Below are 15,993 nucleotides of genomic sequence, written 5' to 3'. Positions count from 1 at the left end.
TAGTCAAATGATTTTCTTTGGCCAATGAAATATGAAGAGAAATGATGGGTATCATTTCTGGGTGGAAACTTAAAGGGACAGTGCATGATTCACTAGGTTATCTCTGCCATGGCAACTGGTAACAGCAAGATGGCAGCTGCTCTGTTAGCCTGGGTCTCAGAGTGGGGAGACCTGGAGCAGAGCCCCCAGCCAACCTCGGTGAGCAAGAAATAAACTTTTGCTATTTTAAGCCATTAATATTTTGAGAGTTTTGTTATACAGCATAGCCTAGCCCATCCTGACTGATACAAGCCTCCTAAATAACTTCTCAGCTAAAAAGATCAAAACTGCAAGTTGGAGACAAGAAAATAAGTGCTATTTTCAAAATGACGGGCTGGCCACTCAGTTTTTCTCTTCTTCCCCCTAAGACCCTACAAAAATGATAGTAAAGGACTAAAATGGGAATAAATCCACAATGACAAAGAGAACAGGAAGTTGTCCATCAGTGGAAGAAAGTTTTAAAAAAAAATTGTGAGACTGTGTCAAGCTGATACAGAAGTAATGACAGAAGACACACCGCAGAGGAGGTTGCCGATCTTCCCTACAGAATTCCAGAGAGGCATAAGACAGAGTACGCAAGTGAGACCAGGCCAAAAACACTGGGATTACTCCAAAGGCTCTGTCTTAAACAGTCCAGTCCTTAGCTCCTCCCCTCGTTCAGAATGCAGGGCCTCCAGAAAGATCAACTCTCCAAGTGAAACACCTGAGAGTTCTTCCATTAAATAACAAAGAAGAAAAGGGAGGAGGAGGAAGAGGAGGAGAAAGAAGGAAGAAGGAAGGAGAGAAGGAAGGGAGGGAGGGAGGGAGGAAGAAGGAGGGAAGGGAGGGAAAGAAAGAGAGACAGAAATTTGTATTCATTTGCTAAGGGCTGCCTTAAAAAAGTACCACAAACAGGAAAAAAACAACCTCAAAGGAAAGAGAACTAATTCAGGAAATAGAAGAGAATTAAAATTTTTTTCTAATTATAATCATAACTATATTCAGGAAGTTATTGCATTCAAAATCATAAACAAGATGCTAAGTAAACAGCACAATCAGAGAACAAGAAAGGGCTCTTACAGAATGAAAATATCATGCTGAAATAAATTGAAGGCCCAGAAGATAAAACAGAAGAAATCTTCCAGAAAGCAGAGCAAAAAGACCATGAGATGGGAGACATGAAAGAAATGAGACTCAGAAGACCTTTCCAGGAGGCCCAGTTTTACAGGCATTCCAGATAAAGAAAGATAGAAATCAGAGGGGAAACATTATCAAATGAGCAATACAACAGTATCTCCAAAAGGTTAAAGTTACACGTTTTCAGATTGAAAGTACCTACAGAGCAAACAGCACAAGGTCTTTTAAAAGACCCACATGTCTGTAAAATTTTAGAACACTGGGAAAAAAAGAAAATACTCTAAAAGCTTCCACAAGGAAAAAAATACCACTTATGAAGGAACAAAATTCAGATTTTTTATCATCAACACCAAATGTTAGAAAACAGATGATATACCTTCAAAGAGACTGACTACTAAACACAACTGAATCATGGATTGACAAGAAAAGAAACAGCTGTGGAGAAGTTTATTTGAACAATTAGAGAGAGACAAAAGTGGGTTGTATATCAGTTAGATGATATTATTTTATTTACATTACTTTATTGAGTGCAATAACTGTAGTGTTGTTATGCATGAGAATGTCTTTGTTCTTAGGATATATATACTTGGGGAGAAGTGACATGATATCTGAAAGTTACATTAAATGGTTCAGAAAAATTGTGCATGTGTATGTGCATTTGTGTGTGTGTGTGTGTGTGTGTGTATGCATGCACACCACATGTGTGTAGACAGAAAGATATACCAAATATGGCAAAATCTTAATGATTAGTGGATCTACGTGAAGGACATATAGGTGTTCTTTTCACTATTCCTTCCATTTTTTTATAGATTTGATATTTTTCAAAATGAAAAGTAAGGAATTTAAGAAATACAACTGATACACAACAAAGCTGTAAGGGAAAATAGCAAATAATTTTTAAATTTCTTAATTTAAAATAATTCAGAGGGAAAATTCTTTTTTCTAGAAGTTTATAATTAACCAAAGAATTAAAGTATAAGATTAAATATTCAGACATGCAAGAACATAGAAATTTTACCTACTAGCTCTTTTTCTTAGAAAACTTCTTGAAGGTGTGCTTCAAAAAGATGAGGGGTTAAACCAGGAAAGAAAACAGGGAGTCCAAAAAACAGGATACAACCTAAAATAGCAACAAAGGGAAATCCAGAATGATAGGAATGCAACAGGCCTAGAGAGGAACCTGTCCAGATTAAAGAGCGAGGAGGAAGACAGGTATCTGATAAGAAAAGTAGAGTCTGTCAGAATACATGATATGATGGAGAGTTTAGAAATGTTCAGTTTTCTTTGATAAAGAAAAACAAGGCACCCCAATTTCATTGCAGCATTATACACAAGAGCCAGGTCATGGAAACAACCTGAGTGTCCATCAATGGATGAATGGATAAAGAAAATGAGGCATATGTATACAACAGAGTATCATGCAGCCATAAAAAAGAAGGAAATCCTGCCATTTGCGACAACACGGATGGACCTAGAAGGTATTATGCTCCGCGAAATAAGTCAGACAGGGAAAGACAAATACCATATGATTTCACTTATATGTGGAATCTAAAACAAAACAAGTGAACTGAAAAGCAGTTATAGATAAAACCGAAACAGAGTCACAGATACAGAGAACAAACAAGTGGTTGCCAGAGGAGAGCTGGGGTAGAGAGAGGAGTGAAATGGGTTGAGGGAGATCAAGAGGTACAAACTTCCAGGTACAAAATAAATGAGTCACAGGACAAAATGTACTGCATAGGGCATATCGTCCATAATAATGTAATATCTTTGTATGGTGGCAGACGGTAACTAGACTTATCATGGTGACCATTTTGTAATGTATAAAAATGTTGAATCGCTATGTTGTGCACCAGGCACTAACGTAGTGCTGTGGGTCAATTATACTTCAAACAAACAAACTCGTAGAAAAAGAGATCAGATCTGTGGTTACCAGAGGCAGAGGGAAGGGGGTTTGAGGGGAGGAGGAATTGGATGAAGGTGGTCAGAAGTTAGAGACTGCCAGTTATAAGGTAAAGAAGTCCTAGGGATGTAATGTACAACATGATTCATATAATTATATTATACTTTGCTTTATGTTACGCATGTAAATCGTTAAGAGAGTAAATCCTGAGTTCTCATCACAAGGAAAAAATATATTTTCTTTTATTCCTTTTTCTTTTTTTTTGTATCTATAGGAGATGATGGATGTTCACTAAACTTACTGTGGTAATCATTTCACGATATATCTAAGTCGAATCATTATGCTGTTCACCTTAAACTTATACAGGGCTGTAGGTCAATTATATCTCAATGAAAAGGAAGGAAAAAAAGACTGAATTATGATTACAGATTGGAATATGAATAAGATGTAGCACAGATAATAAGAAGCACAGATAATAGAAGCTGAGAATGTAGAAAAAAGGATGCAAACTTACTGGAAGGTTAGAGATGCTGGCATCTTCATCTTTTAAAGCTGGGAGTCAAGAGACACTGTCTATACCTGATGAAATAAGAAAGAGAAGGTGTAAGTGTGTTGCTTAAACAATATACAACTTTGGAACTGAAAATAGTAATATGTGTATTAGGAAACTAAGGAAGAAAAGTAGGAGTTGTGGAGTGTGTCAAATCCCTATCCATCAGGGGATTAGAAAATGTCTAAACTATATAAATGAAGACATCATAGCATAGGTATGTTATTTAAATACATAGCTTCTTGGGGCTTCCCTGGTGGCACAGCGGTTTAGAATCCACCTGCCAATGCAGGGGACACGAGTTCAAGCCCTGGTCTGGGAAGATCCCACATGCCACGGAGCAAATAAGCCACCCGTGTGCCACAACTACTGAGCCCACATGCCACAACTACTGAAGCCTGCGCGCCTAGAGCCCGTGCTCCTCAACAAGAGAAGCCACCACAATGAGAAGCCTGCGCACCGCAACGAAGAGTAGCCCCTGCTCGACGCAACTAGAGAAAGCCGTGCGCAGCAACAAAGACCCAACGCAGCCAAAAATAAATAAATAAAAATTTTAAAAATAAATAAGTAGCCTCTTAACTCATTTCCTGATGCCGCATTTGCCTTCTCCTCACACACGCAGTTTACAGTCCAGCCTCAATGGCTCTCTTGTAGTTCCTTAAACATTTCAGGCAGGCTCCTACTTCAGGGTCCTTCCGTTCCTTCTGCCTGGAATTCTCTTCCATATGATGTCTCTGTGACTCCCTGTCTCTCCTCCTTCAGGTCTTTTTTCAAAAGTCACCATCTCAGTGAACACTTCCCTGATCCACCGCTCTCTATCCCCACTACCTGACTTTTTTTCCTCTGTAGAACTTGACTTATCACATCTAATATACATATTCTGTCCTTTATTTCTATATTTATACTATATCTCCACTCCACCAGTACTATGTAGGGGGGGATGCAGTGATGCTTCCCTGTTTTTATTCACCTCTATATACATTGGTACCTAAAACAGTTGCTTAGGCACATAGAAGGCAGGCACTCAATACATAGTTAATAAAAGACTAAATGAAGGAATAACTACAGAGCAAGCTGGAGGTAAAGTTTTACCTTTGGGAACTAAGACTGGTTGGGTAGGAGTGGGCCAGGAATAGCTGCTTTTCCTCACGTACAACTGACTTTTTTTAACCATATTATTTTGATCAGGGTTTAAAGAAATTATTATTACCTTTACAAAATAGGAAAATGTTTTAAGATATTGTGAAAGAAAAAAAAATAAGACAATTGAAAACACTATACACACACACACAAACCTGTACTCACAAGTAAATTCATTCCTTAAATATTTTCATTATTAAACAAGAAAGAATAAAAACAAACAAATAGAATATTCATCTGAAGGAACCAGAAAGAAATTAACAGTGGAAATATGAAAAGGAGGTAGAAATAAATAAAGAAGAAAGTAATCAGTACTGATAAATTTCAGTTCCTTGGGGAAAAAAGAAAAACAGCAACATATTAAAATAGCTGGAAAGCATAATCAAGGAACACAAAGAAACAAGAGCCCAAATAAACAATCAAGTCAACAATCCCTAAAAGGGATATGACCACAGATACAGATGTGATAGCCAGATGTTTCTAAAATGTGAAACCCTGAATGAAATGAATGGTTCTCTAGCAATTAAAATTATCTTGAGAAGAAACAGAAAACCTGAACAGGCTGATGAAGAAACCCAAATGGTCTGACAGAGAGTCCTTTCATATCTGCCCTAAAATAGTCACACAACTACATAAAGAATTTATCTTTGTTTTGTGACTTATTTTTTAAACCTTTAAATATTTAATCTATTGGGAATGTATTTTTTATTTAAGGAATGAGGTGAGAAGCCCCGTCTCTGCTTATCTGGTTTCCTTCCCTCTTCATGGGTGTGTGCCACTCAGGCATCATCAGCCCAGGTAGGGCTGCATCTTCCCCTGTGAGTGGAAGTCACGTGACCCATCACATGGCCCATTGTACAGCCTGTCCACAAAGGGTCTCAAAACGTGACACCCGGAAATAGAAGTCGACTCCAGACTGCCATTTTTATCATCTCTCCCCGCAAAATCTTGCCTGTTTACATATTAGAGAAAAAGCATCCTTAATGTTTAAGAATGTTAAATTCAAAACACATGGATTCTCTATACCCAAGAATTGAAAGAGATATTTATACATCAATGTTCATAGCAGCATTATTCAGGAGAGCCAAAAAGAGAAAACAACCCGGGGCTGCCCTGGTGGCGCAGTGGTTAACAAACTGCCCGCCAATGCAGGGGACACGGGTTCGAGCCCTGGCCTGGGAAGATCCCACATGCTGTGGAGCAACTAAGCCCGTGTGCCACAACTACTGAGCCTGCGCTCTAGATCCCGCGAGCCACAACTACTGAGCCTGTGTGCCACAACTATTGAAGCCCGCGCACCTAGAGCCTGTGCTCTGTGACAAGAGAAGCCACCGCAATGCAAAGCCCGCACACTGCAGTGAAGAGTAGTCCCTGCACCCCACAACTAGAGGAAGCCCGTGCACAGCAATAAAGACCCAAAGCAGCCAAAAATAAATAAAAAAATAAAAATAAATTAATATTTTTTAAAAAAGAGGAAAAAACCCAAGTGATGAATGGATAAACAAAATGTGGTTATATATATATTATATATTATATATATATTTTATATATATATATATATGAGAGAGAAATGTTATTAAATAGGAAAGAAATTCTGACACACGCAACAGTATGTGAGACAGGCTGGGACCTGGGACCCTTCGCTGCAGTGCTTGCACCAGGACAAACCTCTCCTCAAGCAACAAAATACAAAGAAGCTATAGGGACTAAAAATAACTGTGCACATGTGCATTTGGGGCAAATTCTGGACAAGGTACAAAGAGACCAAAAAACCCAACTGCCACTTCTGAAGAGCTGGGTGCAAAAACAGGGTGTCGGGAGCATAAGCAGGGTGCTGTGCATGCCTCCTGCAGTCAACACCACCAAAGGGGTGGGCAAAACACCGAAGTCTCCCCTCTGGCCCGACCCCTGGACACACCGCTACCCTCACCCCATATTAGGAACAAGCTCATCAGCCCCAGGGAGTGAACAAGGAAACCTGTTACTTGTTCTTGCTCCCGGCTGCTGCAGCAGGGGCCGCAATAAAGCCTTGCCTGAATTTCTTGTCTAGCCTCTGATCAATTTCTATTGATTGGGGAAGGCCAAGAACCCTGGTCGGTGTCACACGGATGAATCTTGAAGACATTATGCTAAATGAAGTAGGCTAGTCACAAAAGGACAAACGTTGTATGATTCCACTTGTATAGGTACCTATAACAGGCAAATTCAGAGACACAAAGAATGGTTCAAGGGCTGGGGGGAAGGGGGCATAGGGCACAGTTTTAGTTTTACAAGATGAAAAGAGTCCTAGAGATTGCACAAGGTGAACGCATTTAAAACTACTTAACTGTGAACTTAAAATGGTTAAAGTGGTAAATTTTATATTTTGTCACAACTGAAAAGTCAGCACATGCATGACACAGGGTTAGGGAGCTGACATTCCGGCCAACACACACCACCAGGGAATTCACCCCAGGACAGCGTGTGTGTGTGTGTGTGTGTGCGCGTGCGCGCGCCCCAGGACAGCGTGTGTGTGTGTGTGTGTGTGTGTGTGTGTGTGTGTGTAGTGTCCCGGACAGCGTGTGTGTGTGTGTGTGTGTGTGTGTGTGTGTGTGTGTTCACACCACATCCCACAGCCCCCAAGCCAACCTCTGAGGAAAGGCCCATCTGATTCCGACTCTCAGCCTCCAAGTTTGTTTTAACTTGGCTTCGTAACGGCAGGATGACCAGAGTCTCTGTTTGCTCCAGCCCCACCCCCAACCCACTTTATGGGTACAATTTAATATTTCTGAACAAATTTTAAAATTGTGCAGCTATCACCACCATCCAGTTTTAGAACATTTCCATCACTCCGCTTAGCGTTTCTAAGCGCCCGGATCCTCATCTGTAAATGAAGACAACATGAGCCCAGCACATTACAGGCCACCAACAAATTTTACCTAGCATTATACTTGTTGAGGATGGCCTGTTTCCAGGTTACTATCTTTTCCCACACGCAGCCAGATCTTTGCCCGGCTGGCGGCCGCGCGCGCAGAGCACAGATTTGCAGCGGGGAGGTGGAACCGAAGTCCGGAAGGCTCCGCGCGGCGGTTCTTCCCCGCAAGCCGCGGCCAGCGATCGCGGAATCGGGCGTCTCCCCGCACCCTGGCTGGGGCGCGCGGCGCGGCTCCGGGCTGGATTGGTGATGCCTGGGAGCTGCGGGCGCCTGCGCAGTGGGGAGGGTGGCGCGCGCGCTGAGGGGCTGCTAGCGGTCTCTCGAGTGGGCTAGAGCGTGGCTGCGGCTGCTCGCTCCGGACGGCCGCACCATGGCGGAGGAGGAGCTCGAGGCGCTGAGGAAGCACAGGTTGGCCGAGCTACAGGCCAAGCACGGGGTGAGCGCGCCCACCCCCCCCGCCAGGCCCGTCCCCTGAGGGGCGCCGCCTTCACCCGAGGTGGAAGGCGCGGCCCCGGGCGGAGGCTCCAGGCGCCGACGCCCCAGCTCTCCCCGCGGCCGAGGACCCCGCCTCCGCCGCCGGTGGCCTCCTGGTCGCTTCTGAGCAGGCTCGGCCCCTCTCCCCAGTGCGCGGGGTCTCGGGCGGCCAGCGGACCATGTGCTGCCCTGGGCGGGTCGGGCGCGGGCCTCGCCCGGGCAGGGGCTGGTTCTCGTCCGGGCAGGCATTGGTCCCAAACAGAATTCTCAGCCCCTCGGGTCTCTCGGTGCCTTTAGCTCGTGGATCTAGCCTGCTTCGACTAGCATTCCTGCCGAATGTTTTCTAGAATTTAATTGTTCCGACCCAAGGGTCTGCTGTGTGCCAGGTGCTGAGGGTACAGCGGGGAACATCGCCTGATGGAGTTGACAGTCCCGGGGACGGCCGGGCACTAAGCTAATTCCGTAGCTAAAACGCCCAAGTAAGGGCTCTACTGCAAAGAGGAAGGGAGTAATGTGTTAGGGGTGGAGTGGGATGGTCTGGAAGGAAGGGCTGTTTGAATCTTCAGCGTCCCCAATACCGAAGCACATTTTCTTTTACAGAAATTATTCTTACCACGTAAAACACGGTTTCGTAGAGCAAGGACTCTTCTCTCTAATGGTTGTTTGTATTCTAAAACATTCTCTTAGATTGTGATGTTAGAAGCTTATCAAAACGTGGTAGTAAGTGGAAACTATCAGTTTGACTTTTTTGAGGCCCGGCTTTGAATTATTTGGTAAGCCGTCTCTACCACTGCAGGAGCCTGTTAGGTATCAGAAAGAAAATAGGAGTTCCTGTTTTTTTCCTCTGTGAAATTACTAAAAGATAAAATTGTTTTTTCAGGACCCTGGCGATGTAGCACAACAGGAAGCGAAGCAAAGGTACGGGCTGGAACTCTGAACTGTTTTTTGTTTTTAATGTAGTGGCTCTTTTTTTTTTAATTAAGGAGTACTTGACATACAACGTAAGTTTCAGGTGTACAGCATAATTATTCCATATTTGTACATATTGTGAAATGATCCCTACAATAGGTCTAGTTAACATCCATGACCACACGTACTTGCAAACTTCTTTTCGCGTGATGAGAACTTTTAAGATTTACTCTGTTGGCAACTTTCAGACATGCAGTATAGTATTATTGACTGTAGTCACCATGCTGGACATTCATCCCCATGACTTATGTATAACTGGAAGTTTATACTTTTCTGATAATCTGCACTCATTTGGCCCACCTCCCAACACCGATCTCTTGGTCTGTTCTCTGTGTCTGTGGGAACTCTGAACTTTCTGAAGGATGGTTTCACCAAATTTTTTTTTATTTTAGTCACCTTAATAGGTGTGTGACTCTTAAAGATCTTCCTGGCATAGTGATTTTTCCAGAAATCATCATCACTGTTATTATGTTTGTTAAATAAACACGTATGGAATCCCACATTACTTATTACTTTGTATTGCAATTACTGATAGATGTTTCTCTGCTAAACTGTGATTACCTTAAAACCAACATAATCATAAGACTACCTCACAGGTATGTGGTGAGGATCGCAGGGGTACAGTGCTTCACATTTAGTAAGTGCTCAGTAGTATTAACTGTCATTCTATTCTCAATGGTATTTTATCCCAGAATATCACAGAGCACCTCACACTTGGCAGGTTTATTGAATGAATGCCTAGTTACCCCATCACGCTACCTTTTTTTAATAACAGATTTAAAAAAACCCACATAAGATAAAATTTACCATCTTAACTCTTTTTAAGAGTATGATTCAGTCATATGAACTATATTCTCATTGTTGTGCAATTAATCTCTAGAACTTTTTCATCTTGCAAATCTGAAACTATGCCTATTAAACTCCCCATGCCCCCCCCCCCCCCCCCCCCCGCCCCATACCTCCCAGGGCTACCTTTTAACTCATTCGTTCATCCAGCGAATACTGAGCACCTGCTCTCGGTCAGGCACTGTGTTGTGTCTACAGAGATAGGCAAGGTGGAGAAGGTTCCTGCCCTTGCGTAGCTTACATTAGAGGGAGAAGACAGCTGGTAAGCACCTGGGATAGTGCTAAAAAGAAAATAAAACTACTGCGTGAATTTCACTGATTATAAGAAGTGCATTTTTCACATTCTAACATATCTGACATTCGAATGTCTCATAATTGATTGCTCTTGTCCTGGATTCTTCCAAAGAGGATTTACTTTTTATTCTGCCATCACGTGGGTCATTTCTAACCTGAGACCTCTTAAAATTCACTGCTTGAGGGCTTCCCTGATGGCGCAGTGGTTGAGAGTCTGCCTGCCGATGCAGGGCACACAGGTTCGTGCCCCGGTCCGGGAAGATCCCACATGCCGCGGAGCGGCTAGGCCCGTGAGCCATGGCCGCTGAGCCTGCGCGTCCGAAGCCTGTGCTCCGCAACGGGAGAGGCCGCAACGGTGAGAGGCCCGTGTACAGCAAAAAAAAAAAAAAAAAAATTCACTGCTTGAGGTTCCCCCTTTCTCCACACTGGTGCTGTGAATTCAAACAGCAAACCTGCAAGACTACAGCTTGAAGTTCAAATTCTCAGAGACACTTTTTTCTTCACTCAGGGCCAAGGTCATTGCACGCACACTTCCTTGCTGTTCCTTTCTGCATAGCGGGTTTATTTCTTGTTTACCGTGTATTGAGGATGTTGCTCTGGGATGATACCCCAGCTATGAGTGAGGGTCTCCTATTAGACACCTCATCTAGGGTGTTTTTCATTCTTGGAGATACAGAATACTATAGTGTGTTTTCTACTCTGGCCTCTTAGATTTAGTGAAATGTAGTCATAGTTTGTGGCAGGGTTGCTGTACTCAGGAGTGATAAGGAAATGGCCTATGGAAGTGGGCTTCAGTCTGTGTTCCGTGAACCCCAGAGCTCCTCAGATGCGGGCAATTAGTAGGCACAGCCAGCCCGAGCTCCCCTTCGAATTCAGCCAAAGAATCTCTGCTTTTGTCTGTGTTACGTATTAAGTTCCTTGAAGGGCTTCATTTGAAAAACAATTTCTGCTTAAAAAAAGTTTGAAACCACTATCCTGTGAACTTGAAATAGTTCCTACTTGGATAGGTAGGAAGATGCAAGGATAGAAGCAGAGTTATAATTTAACTCCCCTCCCAACCCAAAAACTAGAACTGAGAGTCTGGAAATATGGGATCTTGTCCTACCTTGGCCACAAGTTACCTGTGTCTCCTTAACATTTCCTCCATGGACCTCAGCTTCTTTATCTCTAAGAAAATTACAGGGATTAATCACTTGGTCCTTGTAATTGCCTGAAATCTCACTATAAATTTCTAGCACCTCTCACTAGGTACTTAATAAATGTTTATAATCGTGGTTGAACTGAAACTCCACTCTGATTAGGAAAATGTGAAGTTTTACCTTTCAACCTCACAAAATATAAAGATACACACTCACAAAATATAATGCTGGCCTTTGAGTGTAAGAGTGGATTCGTTACATTTTTCTGTGTTCAACAGGAATGCTGACAGCTTAGTTCTAATTTTGCTTGACCTGTTTTTGTTGTAGGGAAGCAGAAATGAGGAACAGTATCTTAGCCCAAGTTCTGGATCAGTCAGCCCGGGCCCGATGTAAGCATCTTCAGTTTTCTTTATTTCCATAAAATTGGCTTGAGTTATTTGAATGGGGAGATATATATGAAATTGTTGCTATCTCTAGATTAAATATTTGTTTAACCTTAAAACGTGAGATACAGATTATTTGTAAGAAATATTAAGTTTATAAACCTAAAGAAATGTACTTAAATCATTATTAGAAGTACCAGCTCCATTCTCTCCTACCAATGAGATGATCTCCAAGTGCATACAGTCAGCCCTCTGTATCCGTGGAGTCAGAATCCACAGATACAGAGGGCTGATAGTACTACACCATTTCATATAAGGGCTTGAGCATCCTCGGATTTTGGCATCCTCAGGGGGTCCTTGCAGGTACAAAGGGACGACTGTATTAGGTAAAATTTATAGGAAACAACTCTTAAATCGAGTCCGTCACAAAATGTTGCTGGTAGATGACACGGGTGATTGGGGCTCTGGTTTATTGTACAGGCAGACCTTGGGGGTATTGCAGCTTTGGTTCCTGACCACCACAGTAGAGCGAGTCACACAAATTTTTTAGTTTCCCAACGCATATAAAAGTTAAGTTTATACTATACTGTAGTCTATTAAGTGTGCAATAGCCTTATGTCTAAAAAAAACAGTGTACATACCTTAATTTAAAAATACCTTATTGCAAAAAAAAAACCTTATTGCTAAAAAATGTTATAATCATCATCTGAGCCTTCAGCAAGTCACGATCTTTTTGCAATAACATCAAAAATCACTGATCACAGATCACCATAACATATATAAGAATAATAATAGTTCAAAAATATTGTGAGAATTACCAAAATGTGACACAAAGACATGAAGTGAGCAAATGCTATTGGAAAAATGATGCCAATAGACCTGCTCCAAGCTGGGTTGCCACAAACCTTCATTTGTGAAAAACACAGTATCTGTGAAGCTCAATAAAATGAGATATGCCTGTATTCTCCATTTTAGTATATGTTTTTTCATAATAAAATTTTTCATAAAAACCATGTAGAAAAACATATTAAGTGATCCATCAGAATGAACCAGTATCTTCTGTATTGTAACTTGAAGCCCAGCTTAGAAGAGGCAGGCCTAGATGAATCACTATGATTATATATGTGTAGTAGTATATAAATTGCTTTTCAGAGGGCAATAGTGCTTTTTCTTTTTTAAGCATGGAGCTTAGAATCTGAGGACCCAAGTTTAATCTTGGCTCTGCCACGACCTCTGTGTGGTCTTGACTGAGATTGACGCAGCTGAACTCAAGTTTTCCTCGTTTTTAAGAGGAGTAACAATAGCATCTGCCTTATCTACCTTGCTAGTCTCAAGACATGAATAAATCTGAAGGGCTTTGGAAATGTCAGTGCTTAGTTTCAAGGTATAATATAAGTGCATTTAGTTCTGACTTCTTTGTGTATGTGTGTATATAGACTTCTTTTTTTTCCTTTTTAGTAAGTAACTTAGCACTTGTAAAGCCTGAGAAAACTAAAGCAGTAGAGAATTACCTTATACAGATGGCACGGTATGGACAACTAAGTGGGAAGGTAAGCTTGGACTGCCTTGAGGCAGTTTTAAACTGTTGTTACCTACTTTATCAAAACATTTTCAGAAGGTCAGTTTTATCTCTTTCTGGTTGCAGAATTCTTGTTGAAGCAATTTTTAAAGGAGAGAATAGTTGTATCTACCATCCTTCCTAAAAGATAACTCATTGTTTAGTTAGTTCTAAGTGCTTCTACACTGGAAACAAGGTTTGTCAGTAATACTAATTAAAACAGGTAAAGTTACGCTTGTTTTGCAAATGAAGAGGTGCTAAAATTCCTGGTTATTATGTGTGTTGCTGTAATGCCATGATGGGTATATTCTACATTCCTGACCTTGCTTCAAGACCCAGATGAGCCCCACCTGCCCCACCTGCACTGGGAAGCCCTCTGCCGCCACCGCAGCCTACAGGGGTCAGCCCGCCCTGAACCCCTTACACTGAGAATGTGTGTGGAAGAGACAATGACTGCTTCACCTTTTTTGAGTGACTCATCTCCTGCTTTTAAGCTTCTCAAGGTTTCAGGGGCAGAGATGGTGTATCTCCGTCCCTGACACTTAACACAGTGGTGTAGGTGGTTGTCATTGTCTGCCAGTGGTGATGAAGGTGTTCTTAAGTACCTGTTAATTTTGTATTTTTCGAGGAAGCTAACTGATGGATACTTTTCCTCCCTCAAATGAAGACTAGCAGAGCAGATTTTATGTGGAACTTAAACCAAGAGTTATAGCCAGTGGCTTCAGCCTGCTGTCCCACTCTCCTTGCCTCTTGACCTCTACCCCGCACCCCGGAAGGACTAAAACCATGCAATCTGCTGAGGTCAATTCTTTGTTTTAAAAAAATACTGTTTTTCTCTATGGTTATCCTAGGTATCAGAACAAGGTTTAATAGAAATCCTCGAAAAAGTAAGCCAACAAACAGAAAAGAAAACAACAGTTAAAGTAAGTTTCCCCAAATGCACACGGCAAAAGAAAGATTGATATTTTAAATAAGCGTTGCATCTGCATGTACTGTATCAAACATGTTTCAGCCCATAGACATTTTCATTTTATAACACAAAGTTATAAAGTTTGGGGAGAAAGGCTGCATATATTGAGGGCCTAATTTTCAAGGCTCTTCTATTGTTTTGAAACACTAAGTTGTTTTAAAGACAGACAGAAATGTCTCCCTGTAGTAGGTAGAAATTTGTGTTCTCAGAAAATCTGAGTTATGCTTTGTGAAACATGTTATGATACTCATTTAATTTTCCCCCCAGTTCAGCAGAAGAAAAGTAATGGACTCTGATGAAGATGACGATTATTGAATTTAAGACGTCTAGAGACTGGAACTTAATGGAGCAGTTCTAGGACAGATAAAACACTTGGCTGAAGTTCAGATCTCGATGGGATGTTTACTTTGTTTACTGTCTATATGCCTTTTAAAAATAAACTTGTTATGCAAAATAAAGCAATTTGGACAGACTTGTTTTAAAACCATAGCAGAATGAACAGAAGACCTGCATTTTCAGTTTTTTCCTTTCCTATCAAAAGCTTTTGAACATGTGTAGCAGCATGAATTGTAATTGTGACATTAGTGTTAGGTGGGAAAGTGGCCTTAGCAGAAATAGAAGCTGCTCAATCATCTTCAGTAAAAAGAAGATAGCAGTGTCCAGTAACATCATGGGATTTAAGACTCGTGGATTAAGCTGAGTCAACTTTAATATTTCCAAGACATAGGTTCTGAAAGCAGGTAAGCTATTTTTCTTCCTGAAGATAGTTACTTACATTTAATGTGGGAAAATTCCTAGCTTCGGTTTCATTTATAATATGCTTTTCAAAGGCATTGAGACTAAATTATCTAACAAATATGACCCCTATCCAAACAACCTCTGTAACTAGAGGATACATCCATTGGAAAAAAATTACCAAAATAACTGAAACATGCTGGTAATATACTTCAACACTAGTAAACATGTTTGTAAGAGAAATGATTTATAATGATTCAGATCCAGTTGAGACAGTTTAGTGGTTAAACATTTTGGTAGAAATGTTCTGGGTCTTCACTGATAAGGTTGCAGGTAACTTAAATGTCATCTCTTGGGACTTTCCCTGGTGGCGCAGTGGTTACGACTCCGTGCTCCCAATGCAGGGGGCCCGGGTTCAATCCCTGGTCAGGAAACTAGGTCCCACATGAATACTGCAACTAAGAGTTCTCCTGCCACAACTAAGGAGCCCACCTGCTGCAACTAAGACCCAGCGCAACCAAATAAATAAATATATTTTTTAAAAATGTCATCTCTTATATTGTGCTTTACTCCCACCAGGTTATGAAAAACTGCTCATAAATTTAAATCGTAAACTTAACTCTAGGAAGTTCCCTGGCAGTCCAGTGCCTAGGACTCGGCACTTTCACTGCGGTGGCCCGGGTTCAATCCCTGGTCAGGGAACTAAGATCCCGCAAGCCGCACAGCACAGCCAAAAATAAATAAATAAACTGAACTCTCAAGTGAGCTGTTTGGTGTAAACTTGTAGATAGATGTCTTAGTCCTGGGAGGCCTAGCCCTGGAGGAAGTTCATAACATTTAATGAGATGAATAGGATTAGTAGCAGGAAAGTGATGGGAAATGTGGTTTACAATCCCAATCTCTGCTTTAGCTAGCACACTGCTGATACATGTATAAATTGTATTTGAGATTTTACTATGTTTG

The 15,993-nt window shown here is 41.5% G+C and overlaps 1 protein-coding gene and 1 long non-coding RNA gene across 3 annotated transcripts in view; one reads left to right on the top strand and one right to left on the bottom strand.

Moving 5' to 3' along the window:
* LOC137215346 (uncharacterized) overlaps positions 1-7,889 on the bottom strand; it is a 127,753-nt gene extending 119,864 nt beyond the window's left edge. Inside the window, exons 1-2 of one of the 2 annotated variants that reach the window (XR_010939265.1) lie at positions 7,667-7,889; positions 3,573-3,637 (exon numbers count right to left, since the gene is read on the bottom strand). This is a non-coding gene — a long non-coding RNA (uncharacterized lncRNA). The remainder of the gene's footprint in view (positions 1-3,572; positions 3,638-7,666) is intronic. The other variant, XR_010939266.1, reaches the window with a different exon arrangement.
* A 31-nt stretch (positions 7,890-7,920) lies between these two features.
* On the top strand, positions 7,921-14,753 carry PDCD5 (programmed cell death 5). The gene is made up of 6 exons (XM_067720464.1): positions 7,921-8,098; positions 9,017-9,054; positions 11,712-11,773; positions 13,226-13,317; positions 14,177-14,248; positions 14,563-14,753. The coding sequence occupies exons 1-6, from the start codon at positions 8,033-8,035 to the stop codon at positions 14,608-14,610; spliced, it is 378 nt and encodes a 125-aa protein (XP_067576565.1). The 5' UTR covers positions 7,921-8,032; the 3' UTR covers positions 14,611-14,753.
* Positions 14,754-15,993: the final 1,240 nt, after the last annotated feature.

Source organism: Pseudorca crassidens, chromosome 20, assembly GCF_039906515.1.
Source record: "Pseudorca crassidens isolate mPseCra1 chromosome 20, mPseCra1.hap1, whole genome shotgun sequence".
In the NCBI taxonomy this organism is placed as follows: domain Eukaryota; kingdom Metazoa; phylum Chordata; class Mammalia; order Artiodactyla; family Delphinidae; genus Pseudorca; species Pseudorca crassidens.
This window is presented reverse-complemented; position numbering and strand designations above follow the sequence as displayed.

What these genes read in the sequence shown, in the direction of transcription:
- PDCD5 (XM_067720464.1), top strand. Translation starts at nt 8,033, where the DNA reads ATGGCGGAGGAGGAGCTCGAGGCGCTGAGGAAGCACAGGTTGGCCGAG. An exon ending in CAACAGGAAGCGAAGCAAAG is followed by an intron (nt 9,055 to 11,711) that starts GTACGGGCTGGA and finishes TTTTTGTTGTAG; the next exon opens with GGAAGCAGAAATGAGGAACA. An exon ending in AAAAGAAAACAACAGTTAAA is followed by an intron (nt 14,249 to 14,562) that starts GTAAGTTTCCCC and finishes TTTTCCCCCCAG; the next exon opens with TTCAGCAGAAGAAAAGTAAT.